Raw genomic sequence first — 13,861 nt, forward strand, 5'->3', positions numbered from 1 at the left:
AGGGTCACTGAAAGGTTGCTCGAACAACTGCTGGAAAAATGAATATTTTCCTGGGGCTAATGAAAAACTAATACTGGAAACTAAATCTGTGAGTGTGTCAATAAAATTGGAGAGGGACTCCCTGGGAACTCCAAAAATAAAACCCTCCCCTTAAGAAACCAGATACTAGGGGCCGGAATCACTCCCCTCTCCCCAAAAAAAAAAGAAGAGGAATGCACTTTCTCTCCAGTATTTTTTTCTTCTTCTTTTAAGAACAATTTACTTGACTATCTCCTCGCTTTCCTGATACATTTCTTGGCCTCTTTCTATTTAACTTAATGTATAGTTTTTCTTTATTCCCTGGCTGTCTCAGACATGCAATGTGTGCACAGAGATTGGATTACAAATATTTCCATTTTCATCCAGTTCCTTTACATTTTAACTCCTTGTCCCACTGAGAGTTCCCAGCAGACTGATTTGCACCTTCCGCACAACAGACAAGGTCAGTGACTACACATCCAGTGTTCCCCAGCTCCTGTGCATATTGCTGCGTTGTTCTAATTGTGAACAGATTGTTACGTGTGTGAAATAATATTATTGTTTTTTTTATTTTGTTTGTTAGTTTTCAAATAATGTCCTAACAGACCAATGTTATTTGTTGTATTCAGCTACAATGTAAATATTTACTTTAGAACTTTGCAATAACAATACATAAACACACGCAGAGTATTTTTTTTTAATTGCGGTTTTATGCTATACACTATTTCTCACTGTATTTTTATTTCCATTACTTTCTCGGTACTGCTAATGGAATTTAATTTCATTTTGATAATCTTTTTCCAGACCACATACTGTATGTAGTGTGATGGAAAAGCACTAATGTAATTTATCTGTTAGAGTTTATCGTTTAATAATAGATAGCAACAAATGATCATTTCTTTTTTATTGCTTTGACCTATCTTTTACCTCTTGGTCTAGTCATGCAATGCTCACTAGGACAATTCCAGTACAACCACAGAATATAATGATACAGTGGGTTAGATTTAATAGGATGAGAGATTCAGAAAGTGAGAGATTTGGTAAGAAATCTCCAGTTTTTTTTAAAGCGGCAATCATTTACACTGCAAAATCAAACTGGTTTTGCAGTGTAAATGGTTGCCGCTTTAAAAAAACTGGAGATTTCTTACCAAATCTCTCACTTTCTGAATCTCTCATCCTATTAAATCTCACCCATGTCCACATTCTGAGCTGTGTGCATCTATTAACCCCAGTCCTCTGTCCAAAAAAGCAGCTGTCATTGCTACTGTGACTACATCACCAAAATTTCTAAAAATTACAAGAGGTGCCCATAGTGACCAATTTGGTTCCTTTATATCATTTTCTAGGATGCAATAAAAAAATCATAGGCAGAATTTGGTTAGAAGCTTCTGTAAATTTCCCCCTAAACGTAGGACATGCAAATGAATTTGGTGTGTACTGTCCACCTGCACAGGATAAGGCACAAGTCTTCTGGCTACAGGCCCAAAACACACCCAAAAAAATGATTCACTATTGAGCCTTTACATTGTTGATGTCCAGCTGCCGATGTGGTACTGCTTCAGAAAAATGTCTGAGATGGGTAGACTCTGAATCAGTAATAAAGGTGCATAGGCACCTCTCCGGCCAAATATCCAGATGAAACATGCGCTACTTCCCCAACTGTCTTCACTTTACGGCTGTTGAGAAACAGCAGTTTGTATTTGGCTTAATGTATAATATCCTAAGTATCCAAGACTGTCTATGGCTATATTTACACTGTAGCGTTGTACTGTATGTTTGTACTGTAGACTTCTTATTGGTTGCTGTCAGTGCTACTACTACTGTTACCATCATCATCATCGGTTATACTTTTCTACTGTACATCTCAAAGTCATCTCCTCTTAGCCATTGCGGATGGGGATGGACTGCACATCGCTAGGCCCCACCCCCAGAATGCCTTGATTTTCAGGTTTGCGAGTAAAAGGTGGGGCTAACTGAGGCATATTTGCATCTTCGAACCCTGCCCCCTCCATTCTTCTTATCCTGCCAGCTTCACTAGGAAGTGGGTGTGATGCACTTCTGGGATTTGACAGAGGCCTGGGCCCAGTGCTTAAGGTGCCCATATACGGTACAATTATTGTATACAATACAGTGGCAGTTGTAGAGGTGGTTGCAGCGCAGTCCCTCCTGGAATGGGTCAAGAAAGATATTCTTTAAGGCAGTGTTTTCAAAACTCAAGTGTCGCCCATAGCAACCAATCAGCTCGAGAAATGCTACCTGAAAGATGATTGGTTGCTCTGGGTAACTACTGCACTCTTTGATACATCAACCCTTCAGTCCTCAAGGCACAGGATTTGAATAACACCATTTGCATTGAATTTCACCATCTTGGACACATCTCCGGCTTCACAGCGCTGGTAATCTTAATGGTTGTCCCCCAATGATACGATAAAATCCACATGCATCCAATACCACCCCGTTTTGCTCGCCCAAAATTTGGATACATGGCCTAGAGACAAGGGGGCATGGCCCCTGTTTTGATGCTGTGCAGGCATGGCCAGTAGTGGCTCTGTGAGCCCCTCTGTCCCCTGGAATAGACACATGCGCACAGCGTGTAGTTACCCTAGAGCAGCGCCGAGCAGGGACGATTCCCAACTCCCCACCCCCCTCCCACACACACACACACACACACACACACTTCCGGCCTCAGGCGAAATGTGGGACCATCCCAAAAAGATGGGATGGCCATGCAAAAATTGAGAAAGATGGGAGGTATGGTTTAGTAAATAGTACTCAAAAAGGTAAATAAAAATATATAATGTTAATATAAATAATGTAAATGTCATAATTATGCACAGTCAATTTTGGCTATTTTAGTTACATAGGTAATTTTATGGACACTAGTAAAAGTATTCTGTAGATTTAAATAGGGTCCATAATATCAGCAAAATCAGTAGCTCCTGTAGCTCTGGAGTCTGGCAGCCATTGTCTTCTCCTGCAATCTCACCTGACCCAGCCGACTGAAGAGTGGAATCTGTGCTAAAACTTCCTTTCTAATTAAAATCCTGACATGGAGAGCTCATGTGAGGAGATGCATTGGGTGGTCTGTGTGACGGGGTCATGGTGATGCTCTCTGTTCCGCTAGCTCAGACTGTCTGCATCCCCTCTCTCTCCGAGATGTCTCATCTGAGTTTACACCATGGCTCTGGCCTGGCCGGCCTCTCTCACTGACTCCCAGAATCCCAGCTGTGTTTACATCACTGACACTGACAAGTTTGTGGTTTATTCTCTACTCCAAAGCAGTTTAATGATTGTTCCCCTTATGGGTCATTGTTCCTGATGTTTTCCAGTTACAGGACTGCTAATGAAATGAAAAGCGTACCATAGCATACACAAGTGCAACATTCCCAGCACACGTGCAAGCTGATGTTCTCTGTTATCAGCCATTTCACTGTGAGGTAGACCACACACGATGCAATCTTTAGACATTGTGGGGGAAATTTACTAACGAAAATATGCCTAAAATAGGCACTGCGGAATACCACTGGGTATCGCCGCCTGCCGCAGAAGCTGACCCGTCCCCTCCTTCATCAAACTCCTCCTCCCTCTAGTAGCATGTCACAGCCGGAGGTCCTTCACGCTGCAGGGGGGAGGAGGAGGCTCCGGAGACAGCCTCTGAAGCCCGGGATGCGACGGAGGTATACAGGTATCGCGGGGGTCCTCCGTCACCGCATTGCGATCCTAGACTCATATGTTAGTACATATACGCTAACATGGCTGCGGTGGTGCGGCGATGTATTTTAATACATCCCGCCCTATATTAGGTAACCCAATACGAATACTACTGCAGCTGTTTGTACTGATATTATATTAGGGAACCTTATTCAGAATACGACTGCAGACTGTCGCAGCTGATTGTACTGATATTATATTAGGGAACCTTATTCAGAATACGACTGCAGACTGTCGCAGCTGATTGTACTGATATTATATTAGGGAACCTTATTCAGAATACGACTGCAGACTGTCGCAGCTGATTGTACTGATATTATATTAGGGTACTTTCACCTTACAGCATGCTATTCCTGTACTGTGTACCTCCGCAGATTGCACACCCTGCCAGTGCTGACCTACGCAGTGCACCCCAGCTGATCACCTCGGATGGTTCCTCCTCGGGCAGGGTGGGCTTCATGTGGATGTTTCCCTACACTGTATATCATCATATCACACTACTACACAAGCACCTGCTTTCCCATATCTGTACTGGATCCTTGTACGGCTCACCTCCCACATTGTAACCTTTGTAGTGCACCCAACATGGCTGCCTTATCTGGTACACTTGTGGATGGGATGAAAAATACATGGACTTGTCTTATTGGGACTTTAAACCACACCTCAATTACTTACTGTAGTTTTGTGTCATTTCTTCTAGGGGTAGCCTATTCTACCCAGGGTAATCCTACGTAGTGCGCCCAATATGGCTTCCTCACCTGGTAACTTGTTCGGGTAGAATACACAACTTGTGGAAGTTATTATCCAACATGCTTGCACCAACACTACATTGTGCCTACTGTGCTCTGAAGGCCTTATTTTATCTATTGCTGTACTACCCAGGGCAGGATTAAGGTATGCCAGGGCCCGGGACACATAAGACAAAGGGGCCCGTTTAAAGCAGATGGGTGGGCGGGGGGCGATTTTAGATTGTGCATACCTCCCAACATATTAATTTTGCCCAGTGGATCAATAAGTAATAAACTCCAGAATCACAGAGTTATAAAATTATGTATATTACCTCCGGAGGTTTCAGGCCGGCATGCAGATATATTAAATACCATTGGGGTCACTTGCGGCAGTGGGGATGCGGGCAGCCAAATATCAGGACGTCAGACTCCTTTTGGAAAATGTGTTTCTCCATTCCAGGGCGGCTTTCTCAATTCCAGAGTTCCAGAGGTGGCCTGACTGCCATTAGGTACCGAGCTGAGATCCTCAGACCCCTTGTGAGACCATATGCTGGTGCGGTTGGCCCTGGGTTCTCCTAATGCAAGACAATGCTAGACCTCATGTGGCTGGAGTGTGTCAGCAGTTCCTGCAAGACGAAGGCATTGATGCTATGGACTGGCCCGCCCGTCCCCAGACCTGAATCCAATTGAGCACATCTGGGACACCATGTCTCGCTCCATCCACCAACGCCACGTTGTACCACAGACTGTCCGGCAGTTGGTGGATGCTTTAGTCCAGGTCTCGGAGGAGATCCCTTTAAGAGACCATCCGCCACCTCATCAGGAGCATGCCCAGGCGTTGTAGGGAGGTCATACAGCAGGGCTGGGCAACACTGGCCCTGCAGATGTTGATGAACTACACATCCCAGCATGCCTTGCATCAGTTTCAGCATGGCCACATAGCAAAACTAATGCAAAGCATCCTGGGATGTGTAGTTCATTAACATCTGGAGGGCCGGTGTTGCCCAGCCCTGTCATACAGGGACCTGGAGGCCACATACACTACTGAGCCTCATTTTGACTTGTTTTAAGGACATTACATCAAAGTTGGATCAGCCTGTAGTGTGTTTTTCCACATTAATTTTGAGGGGGCTCCAAATCCAGACCTCCATGGGTTAATACATTTGATTCCCATTGATAATGTTTGTGTGATTTTGTTGTCAGCACATTCAACTATGTAAAGAACAAAGTATTTAATAAGAATATTTCATTCATTCAGATCTAGGATGTGTTATGTTGGTGTTCCCTTAATTTTTTGAGCAGTGTATGTTTAGCGTCACTTGTGTTGATCTATTTAATTAAAAGAATTTCAATGCAGGTGACTCCAATCATAAATGAAGTAGGGAGTCCAGGTAGAGAGTATTTTGTCCCTCCTATAATGGATCACGTTGGGAGGTTTGGATTGTGTATCCTAAATTTAAACCACTGAGGCATATTAAATAATGTCTGGGTGTATAGCGCCAGCTAATTAAAGACCTTGTTCTGGCCCATTCGCAGCGGCGTTTGTGTTCGCACAGGTTCGATCTTTGTGCTGTGAGCATGCTCATTTCTGCACATGCGCTGGGTTTGCTGGGTGCATGCACCCATCATTGCGGGCGGAGGGCGGGGCATAGGGCGGAAGGCTGGTCTATTAGCATATGGGAAGACCCAGTGTTCCATGGGCGTTCCCATGAGTACGCTGGGCGTTCTCATGCTAATGAGACAGTGACGGACATGTGGGGGGTGGGCAGCTGACATCACTGCTCACTTCCCCCCAAGCATACATGGATATGTAAGGTTGCTCAATGCAACCTTACATATGCGTGCACCTTCCATATATTTTTCGACGGTCGGCGACCATCGAAAGATGTGGGACGGTCCCAGTGGCATGCAAATGGGTGTTTATGTAAAACATCAATTCGCAGCCAGTGCGAACATACTTGTTTTGCGAATGATGGGCCGGCGTACCACCATTGGCAAGGCGGGATCTGGTTCACTTGATGCAAATTCGCATGCGAGCAAATGAACCAGAATAACCCCCTAAGAAACAACTATTTTAGAACGTTTTCTTTTAGCAAAACAGACAACTTAAACATCCTTAAAGTACACGTATAAAAATGTAATCTACTGTATCATCTCTCTTGTCACATGCGTAGAAGCAGACCCTGTAATACTTAACCACTGTGACAGTGATGAACTAATGATGTCACTGTGCTCTGGGGTGGAGTGGTGATGGTGGGGGTACAGTGCCCCCCCCCCCCCCCCCCCTAAACTGGAAATGGTACTACATATCCTCCAACAATTCCAACTTAAAAATCGGTACAGGCCAGGGGGTGTGGCCATAGATAGAGGGTGTGGCCATTTGTAAAGGGGGCGTGGTCCGTGAGCCCCGGCCTCTGTGTCCTCCCACCCCCTGGGTCCCGCTCACCGGGATCCCCTGACTCGGCGCCCAGGCCAGGCAGGTCTCGTTGAGGTGCGCGGGGTCAGGGCTCCGATCCACCCGTCCAGCCAGAACAGGGCAATCAGGTCCCGGCTGCAAGACGGGAGAGGGTGCTTGGAGGGGGAGCGGCTCGCACACGCCACCCCCACAGTGGGGTTTTCCGGCGGTGTCATGGCAGTGCCCGGGCCGCTGTGTGGAGGTGATATCCGGGGTCAGTGCAGCAGCCTCTCATGGGGAGTAAGACACAGGGGGAGGCGGGCCTGCCCAAGTCCCACCGCTGTGCACCCTGGGAGATGTAGTCATGGCCAGCTGCTCCCCCACACTCCCTCGGGAGCAGTGAACTACATCTCCCAGAGTCCTTCAGCGAGGGAGTTTTTAAAAATCGGTACAATCGGTACATTTATTTTAGCCGGTACAGACTGTTAAAAAGCGGTACAGTTGGAGGGTATGGTACTACCCAAATCCTCTGTATTATGGGGGTTATTCTGGTTAACTCCTTCTGACAAATTCCTTCTTAGATGGACAAAACCATGTGCACTGCAGGTGGGGCAGATGTAAAATGTGCAGAGAGAATTAGATTTGGGTGAGTTATTTTGTTTCTGTGCAGGGTAAATACTGACTGCTTTATTTTTACACTGCAATATAGATTTCACTTTGAAGTTAAACCCCCCCCCCAAATCTAACTCTCTCTGCACATGTTACATCTGCCCCACCCGCAGTGCACATGGTTTTGTCCATCTAAGAAGGAATTTGCCAGAAGGTGTTAACCAGAATAACCACCTATGTGCATTGCTGTGTGATGTCTGTAAAGCTCCTTGAGTCCCGTTGGCAAAAGCGCAGTATTTAAATAAAACTTTCTTACTACTTACAGTAGTCGAATTTTTAAGTGTCACATTCTCCCCATCCCTTTAATTCAGGAATAATTGAGTGCGCCAAACCTTCCCAAGTGTGTTCTCTTATCTGAGGCTGAAACAGTACTTTTCCTAATTTACCCCTTGTGCCTCCACCGCTCTGCGAATGTCTGATTCTTTTTTAATGTTCTTTTCTGTAATGGTCAAATCTGTCACACGTCCGTGGTGTGTGGTCCCCTATGTAAACAGAGACAGCTGTTTTAACGATCCACCCTGCGGGGTGCACAATCAATTTTAGCTTTGAAATAATTTTCCTATTTTCATCAAATGAGTCCAATTATTTGAAGGATTAGTCGGGATTGTTGCGTGTGTGAAGCGATGTATCAGGGGACACCATGGGACGAGTTGATACACAAGGAGACGTGAAGGAGACAAAACGCTCTGAAGTCTGATTCATACCCCCGGCATCTTTCTCGCATGCAGATAAGAATATTTAACTTTGCAAAGAGCTTTCGTAAGACTCCGTACTAGTAATATAACCAATTATACACTGAAGCCAGATTACATTCCGGTTACAAAGCAGCTTGAGAATAACAACATGTGCGCAGGAAATGTTTTACAAGGAACATATGTCATCCATTTGACCATATCAAGTCTGTAATAAGATGACACTTGTGCAATCAGTGCCGCATGCAATGTACATTTACTAAACTCTAGGTTAATGGAATATAGTCGACACTATTAAGGTCAACGAGCATTGAGTCATCCACTGAAGGTTGACATGGCTAATGTCGACAGGGTCAAAATATCAACACATGCATTAGGTCAATAATGAGGGTCGGGAGCCAAAAGAAGCTAGCATTTGCTGGTGGTAACCTCATGTTTTCTGCTAGTGTCAGAAAAAATGCTGGAGTGCCCATGTGGTTTAAGGGAGGGTGTGTGATGTCAGCGCCACCAGGGCTGCCACTAGTAATGTTGGGGCCCGGGACTGACCTTCAGCCCAGGCCCCCAGCGGCACCCCCCTCGCGCATGCCGGCACCCCCCCTCACGTGCCGGTACCCCGCCTCCCCCCCAATTACTATTACCAGCGGTGGCGGCGGCGCAGCATCTTCTCCCTCCGGAACTCAGGGGGCTCGGAGCACTCACTGCACAGTGCAGCCTGCAGAGCGCCAAGCTCCTCTGTATCCTAGGCTCGGCGCACTGCAGGCTGCACTGTGTATTGTGCGTGCCTGGGGTGATTTGTGCGGGGAAGGGGTGGTGCTGTGCCACTGTGGGCAGCTGCCCGGGCCCCTCCAGTGGCCGGGGCCCGGGACAGCTGTACCCCTGGCACCCCCTGTCGGCGGCCCTGAGTACCACCCTCGATCAACCTGTCTCTGTAACACAGCTATGTAAAGGCCCCCATACACTTATCCAATTCGGAATGTGTTTGACGCCTCATCCGACCTGCTGCAGGTTCAATCTGTCAGATCGGACCCATCAGCGGGAAATCGCGGGTGCTTTTTACCACCCGGGATGTATCCGGTCCGATTCTGAGGTGTGTGCCAGCAGTACTGCACTGTTGGCGCACACCTTTTAGCATGTCCTACCTCTGCAGCGGGCAGTGTGGGGTGGGAGGTGGGTGCTGAGTTAGCAGCTAGGCAGGCGTGATCAGCGGGACAGGCATGCTGGGCAGCGGTGTGTATTAGAATTCTCTCAGCCATCCTCTGAATGGCTGAGAATGCTCTCCCTCAGCCAATCAGAGGCTGGCCAGTCATTTGACACTTTTGAAAAAAAAATCAAATTCCCGCCACTGCCCTGCTGCAGCTCTTCACCCGCTGCCCGCCCCACTGCTCCACTCCGCCCGCTGCAGTTCCCCGGTTACATTTGATAAATTGCATGCGATTAATCACATGTCAAAAATGCCACATCAAGTGCCAAAGTGAGCCTCCCATATAGCGGGTATCAATATTTTTGCAATTGATTTGCCAATGATGATCCAAATCAGTCAGAATCGCATCTGTTGCTCGGGCCACCCAAGCAGGGAGGTTGAATAATCATGAGACTTGCCTGTAATTCCAGTTGATCAGGGGGTCCACGATTTTCGAGAGCTCCTAGCCACTCTAGAAAGGTAGGCATAAGCCATACATTATACTCTGCTACGTTTGTATATTGAAGAATATTTCAGAAGTTACAGACCCTTTACAAAGTGCTTAGTACAGTGAAGTGAGTGGATGACTGGTTGTTTAGACTTTATCAATATTATAAATAGTTCACCCTTGTAAAGTACATTTTGTACTTGGTTGTCAAAGAAACGTGGATCATGAAAATCATATCAAATTAACTTTGTTATCTTTATGCTTTAGATAGGAAAAATGCTGTAAAGAGGCTTTAGGGTCATTGGCTATGTCTAAACTGAAGTAAAAATTGTGTATGTGCATTTAATGTATACAGTGAACTAGTGACATTAGGCAAACCATTTTAAAAAGCAAATAAAAATAAATGGCATGGTTTAAGGATTAAAATGAGAATTATCTGAATATTATTTATTTTTACCTCTACACCAGGCAACCTAAGCAAGTGACAAGGACATATTCTTGCCTATTATTGAAAAAGTATTTCAGGGGGATAACTTTGGAGAACGGAATTTGTCGAGCTGTGTTTTCTCTTTGTGAATACACGGTGGGCACTAGGACCCAGAGTCTGCGACATCCAACTTAATGTGCTACTGCACATGTGCAGACTGCAGCCTCTGTGTTTTTAGCTCCTGAGGACAGAACATTTAGCCTAGCCCTGCAGAGTCATCCAGGGGCATGTGGGAGGCTTGCTACGCTTTTGGGGGGGGGGGGGGGGGGGGCTAGAGGCGGTCTCGTGAGTCTCCTGGCCATTCCGGGAGGGTAATTAAGTTTGCCTATTAATAATAAACAATTACAAATGGTCAAGCGCCCAACAGTTAGGATCAAAAAAACGAGTAGATGTTATAAATCTTACTGTATATGGGATGTCCTCAAGAAGTCCACAGTTTTTCATACATTTCCCTCCATAGAGAGCATATACATAAAATACAAAAAATGAAAAAAAATAAAAATAAACAATGTGTAGTCCAGTTTTTAACAACACTTCATGTTTTTAGGGGGTCCCAGGATATAAACACTTAGTGTCCCTTCTTTCTTTTTCCTTTTCCCTTAAGTGCCTGCTGAGGTAGCCTTTACTGGTTATTTTTCAAGGTGGTCTTGAAAAAGACCATCCAGGTCGAAACGCGTTGGTACGTAGACACTGGGACCATATAGACTGGTGAGCATCCCGGGCTTGTAATTCCATCCAAGTCTCCCAGTCGAAAGGTCATAGGTTTATTTCAGGCCTTCCATTTGTATCTTGTTTTTATCTTCAATAAAAATACATTTTTTTTGACAAAAATGGCGTCCGGGATACAGTATCTTTATCTAAAGAAACCGTGATAGGAGGAGTCACACGCCCGAGAAAGTAAGCATACAAGTAAGTGCAGCGATTTTAAAAGAAACCTTGATGTGCTTATTTGTATCCTTCCACATGTAAGCATACATGTAGGCATACCTTACCCTTGGTGACACATGGTGAACCAGCAAAGGCTACCTCAGAAGGCACTTAAGGGAAAAGGAAAAAGAAAGAAAGGACACTAAGGGGCAGATTTATTAAGCTTGGAGAAGAGATAAACTGGAGATAAAGTGGAGAAAAGGTAAAAGGAGATAAAGCACCAGCCAATCATCTCCCAACTGTCTTTCTCAAACACAGCTGATTGGCTGGTGCTTTATTTCCTTTTACCTTTTCTCCACTTTATCTCCAGTTTATCTCTTCTCCAAGCTTAATAAATCTGCCCCTAAGTGTTTATATCCTGGGACCCCCCAAAAACATGAAGTGTTGTTAAAAACTGGACTACACATAGTTTTTTTCATTTTTTTGTATTTTATGTATATGCTCTCTATGGAGGGAAATGTATGAAAAACTGTGGACTTCTTGAGGACATCCCATATACAGTAAGATTTATAACATCTACTCGTTTTTTTTATCCTAACTGTTGGGCGCTTGACCATTTGTATTTGTTTATTATTACTTGTTTTGAGCACCAGGAAGGTAACTCCTGGTTGGTCGTAGCTGCCCTTACCAGCGCCAAAGTTTGTATATTTGTTTTTTATTATAAGTTTGCCTATTAGGCTACATCATTAGTCTTCCGGGAGGATTTCCTGCTCCGCCCTTGGGACGTGTAGCTCCGCCCACAGAAATGCTGCGGAAATGGAGATTATTGATCAATCTGCCAAGAGGTTTTAGCTGTTAAATGCCAAATATATATTGTTGCATAAAAGGGACTTAATTTGTAATATGGATGCCTCTCGCACAAATGGGTTTTTAAAATTTCCCAGTTGTACACTGTGACATATGAGTAGAACGCATCTTGGTTGACAATACTATTGTTTTAGCTTTTTGGAAGTTCAGTTTAAGCCAATAAGTGTCTACTTACTCTCCATGAACATTCCAGAAGAATGATCTATGAAAGAGGGTAGGATGGAGCCTAATGCCAGGACTCATTGCCCCATGTTGTATTTATACAAGGGCCTCTGGGTCCAGTGGGGCCCACAAACCACACACCCTGCACCCATTTCATCATACTCACCTTTCCGCAGGGCAGCAGCAAAATTCACTGACAAAATGACTGCCATGGCCATTTTCCAATGATTACACATGTGGGATTGAGATGTCCTCAGGAACACTGTGCGGGCACCATATTCTTGGAGATCTGTCGGGCTTTCCTGGAGAAGGGGATATGAAATCAGCAGGTATGCCTAAGTATAAGTGCTTTCACTGAGTGGCATATCTATAATGGGCGCACACCAAGCACCCATTCGTCTATACTTACCTCTCCGGAGTCCCCCGTCAGCAGAATCAAAGCTGCACAAATCCCTGGCAAAACGACTCGGCTGCCATTTTCCCTGGGATTTTGCACATGCAATATAGGAAAATATTTGGACTGCATTTGCCCAGTGATCTTTCTGATCAGAGGAGACAGCAGTGCCATGTGCGAAGCTGCCTTTCTTGATTGAAGGGAAGTGTGTAGCTGCTGCCGTGCTCATGGGATCCTCTAGCCATGCACACTGCTGGTTGTCAGTCTTTTGCGCTGTCCTCTATTGTGTAAATCGCAGCATTCTTGGTTTCCGGGTCTCCACTGCTTTACTTAAACTTCAGGACAATCTGACACATAAGGGTCTTATACAGACGCATTTCACTTCTTTGAAAACCTTCCTGCAAGGAGCAAAATGCGTCACTGAAGGGTGATGGGAAACGTGATATACCTTTTGCTGCCCTTCATTCACTAAGACGGCTACAAAAAGATATTTATGGGATGACGATTATTAAACATAACTTATACATTTCTTGGTCAAATACTGGTTTTATTACAAACTAGCTTTTCTTCCCAGTGAGTGTGTGGCGGTCCATTCACCAATGTGATGATGTAAGTTTTTTGTTTTTTTTTAAACTTGATTCGTCTGTATAGATTTATTTTTAGAATTACATTTTTGTTTTCATATTTACTATTTTACTGTTTAGGACATTCCACCTCTGCTCCTGTTTTTTGTCTTTAATGGTCTGTCTGCCTTTGTCTTTTCTTCTGTATTGTTATATATTATCCATTTCCCATTGTGGCTAATGCTGTAATGTTGTTATTCGGTAACTATCAAAAGTAAAGAAAACAAAGATTTCAAGCAGCGCTTGTGCAGAATAAATTGTATATTTATTTTAAAATTTAATAAAAAATGTGTTGTGGCCAGCAACATGGACAGGACATACATACATAAATGACAAACAATATGATATATATAGATACAGTCCCCACTTTAAGTGCACATAGTGGTTAGATGCTGCTTTGCAGAACAGATTTTACTTGCTGTTTGGAATGAGGGGACAGGCTCCTGATCCACAGAGGTGAGCTCCAACCGCTGGTACAGTCCAAATTTGATCGCGTTATTTCTGGGGCTTCCCTACTGGTTCAGGTCCATTTGCTGCCAAGTCCTTTCCCCATGGTCCTCTCTACGCGTTTCTCCGCCTTTCAAGATCAGCGGCTTCCTCAGGAGTGTCTGTTTTTTCAT

At 44.8% G+C, this 13,861-nt stretch overlaps 1 protein-coding gene across 1 annotated transcript in view; it reads left to right on the forward strand.

The window, feature by feature from the left end:
- Nucleotides 1–278: 278 nt before the first annotated feature.
- The window catches only part of ADAMTS12 (ADAM metallopeptidase with thrombospondin type 1 motif 12), a 405,749-nt gene continuing 392,166 nt past the window's right edge, over nucleotides 279–13,861 (forward strand). The window contains exon 1 of the mRNA XM_083151803.1: nucleotides 279–481. Within this exon, the coding sequence (XP_083007929.1) occupies nucleotides 355–481 (127 nt within the window). The 5' untranslated portion in view covers nucleotides 279–354. The remainder of the gene's footprint in view (nucleotides 482–13,861) is intronic.

This window comes from Crinia signifera, chromosome 1 (assembly GCF_055691185.1).
Source record: "Crinia signifera chromosome 1, ASM5569118v1, whole genome shotgun sequence".
Lineage (NCBI taxonomy): Eukaryota > Metazoa > Chordata > Amphibia > Anura > Myobatrachidae > Crinia > Crinia signifera.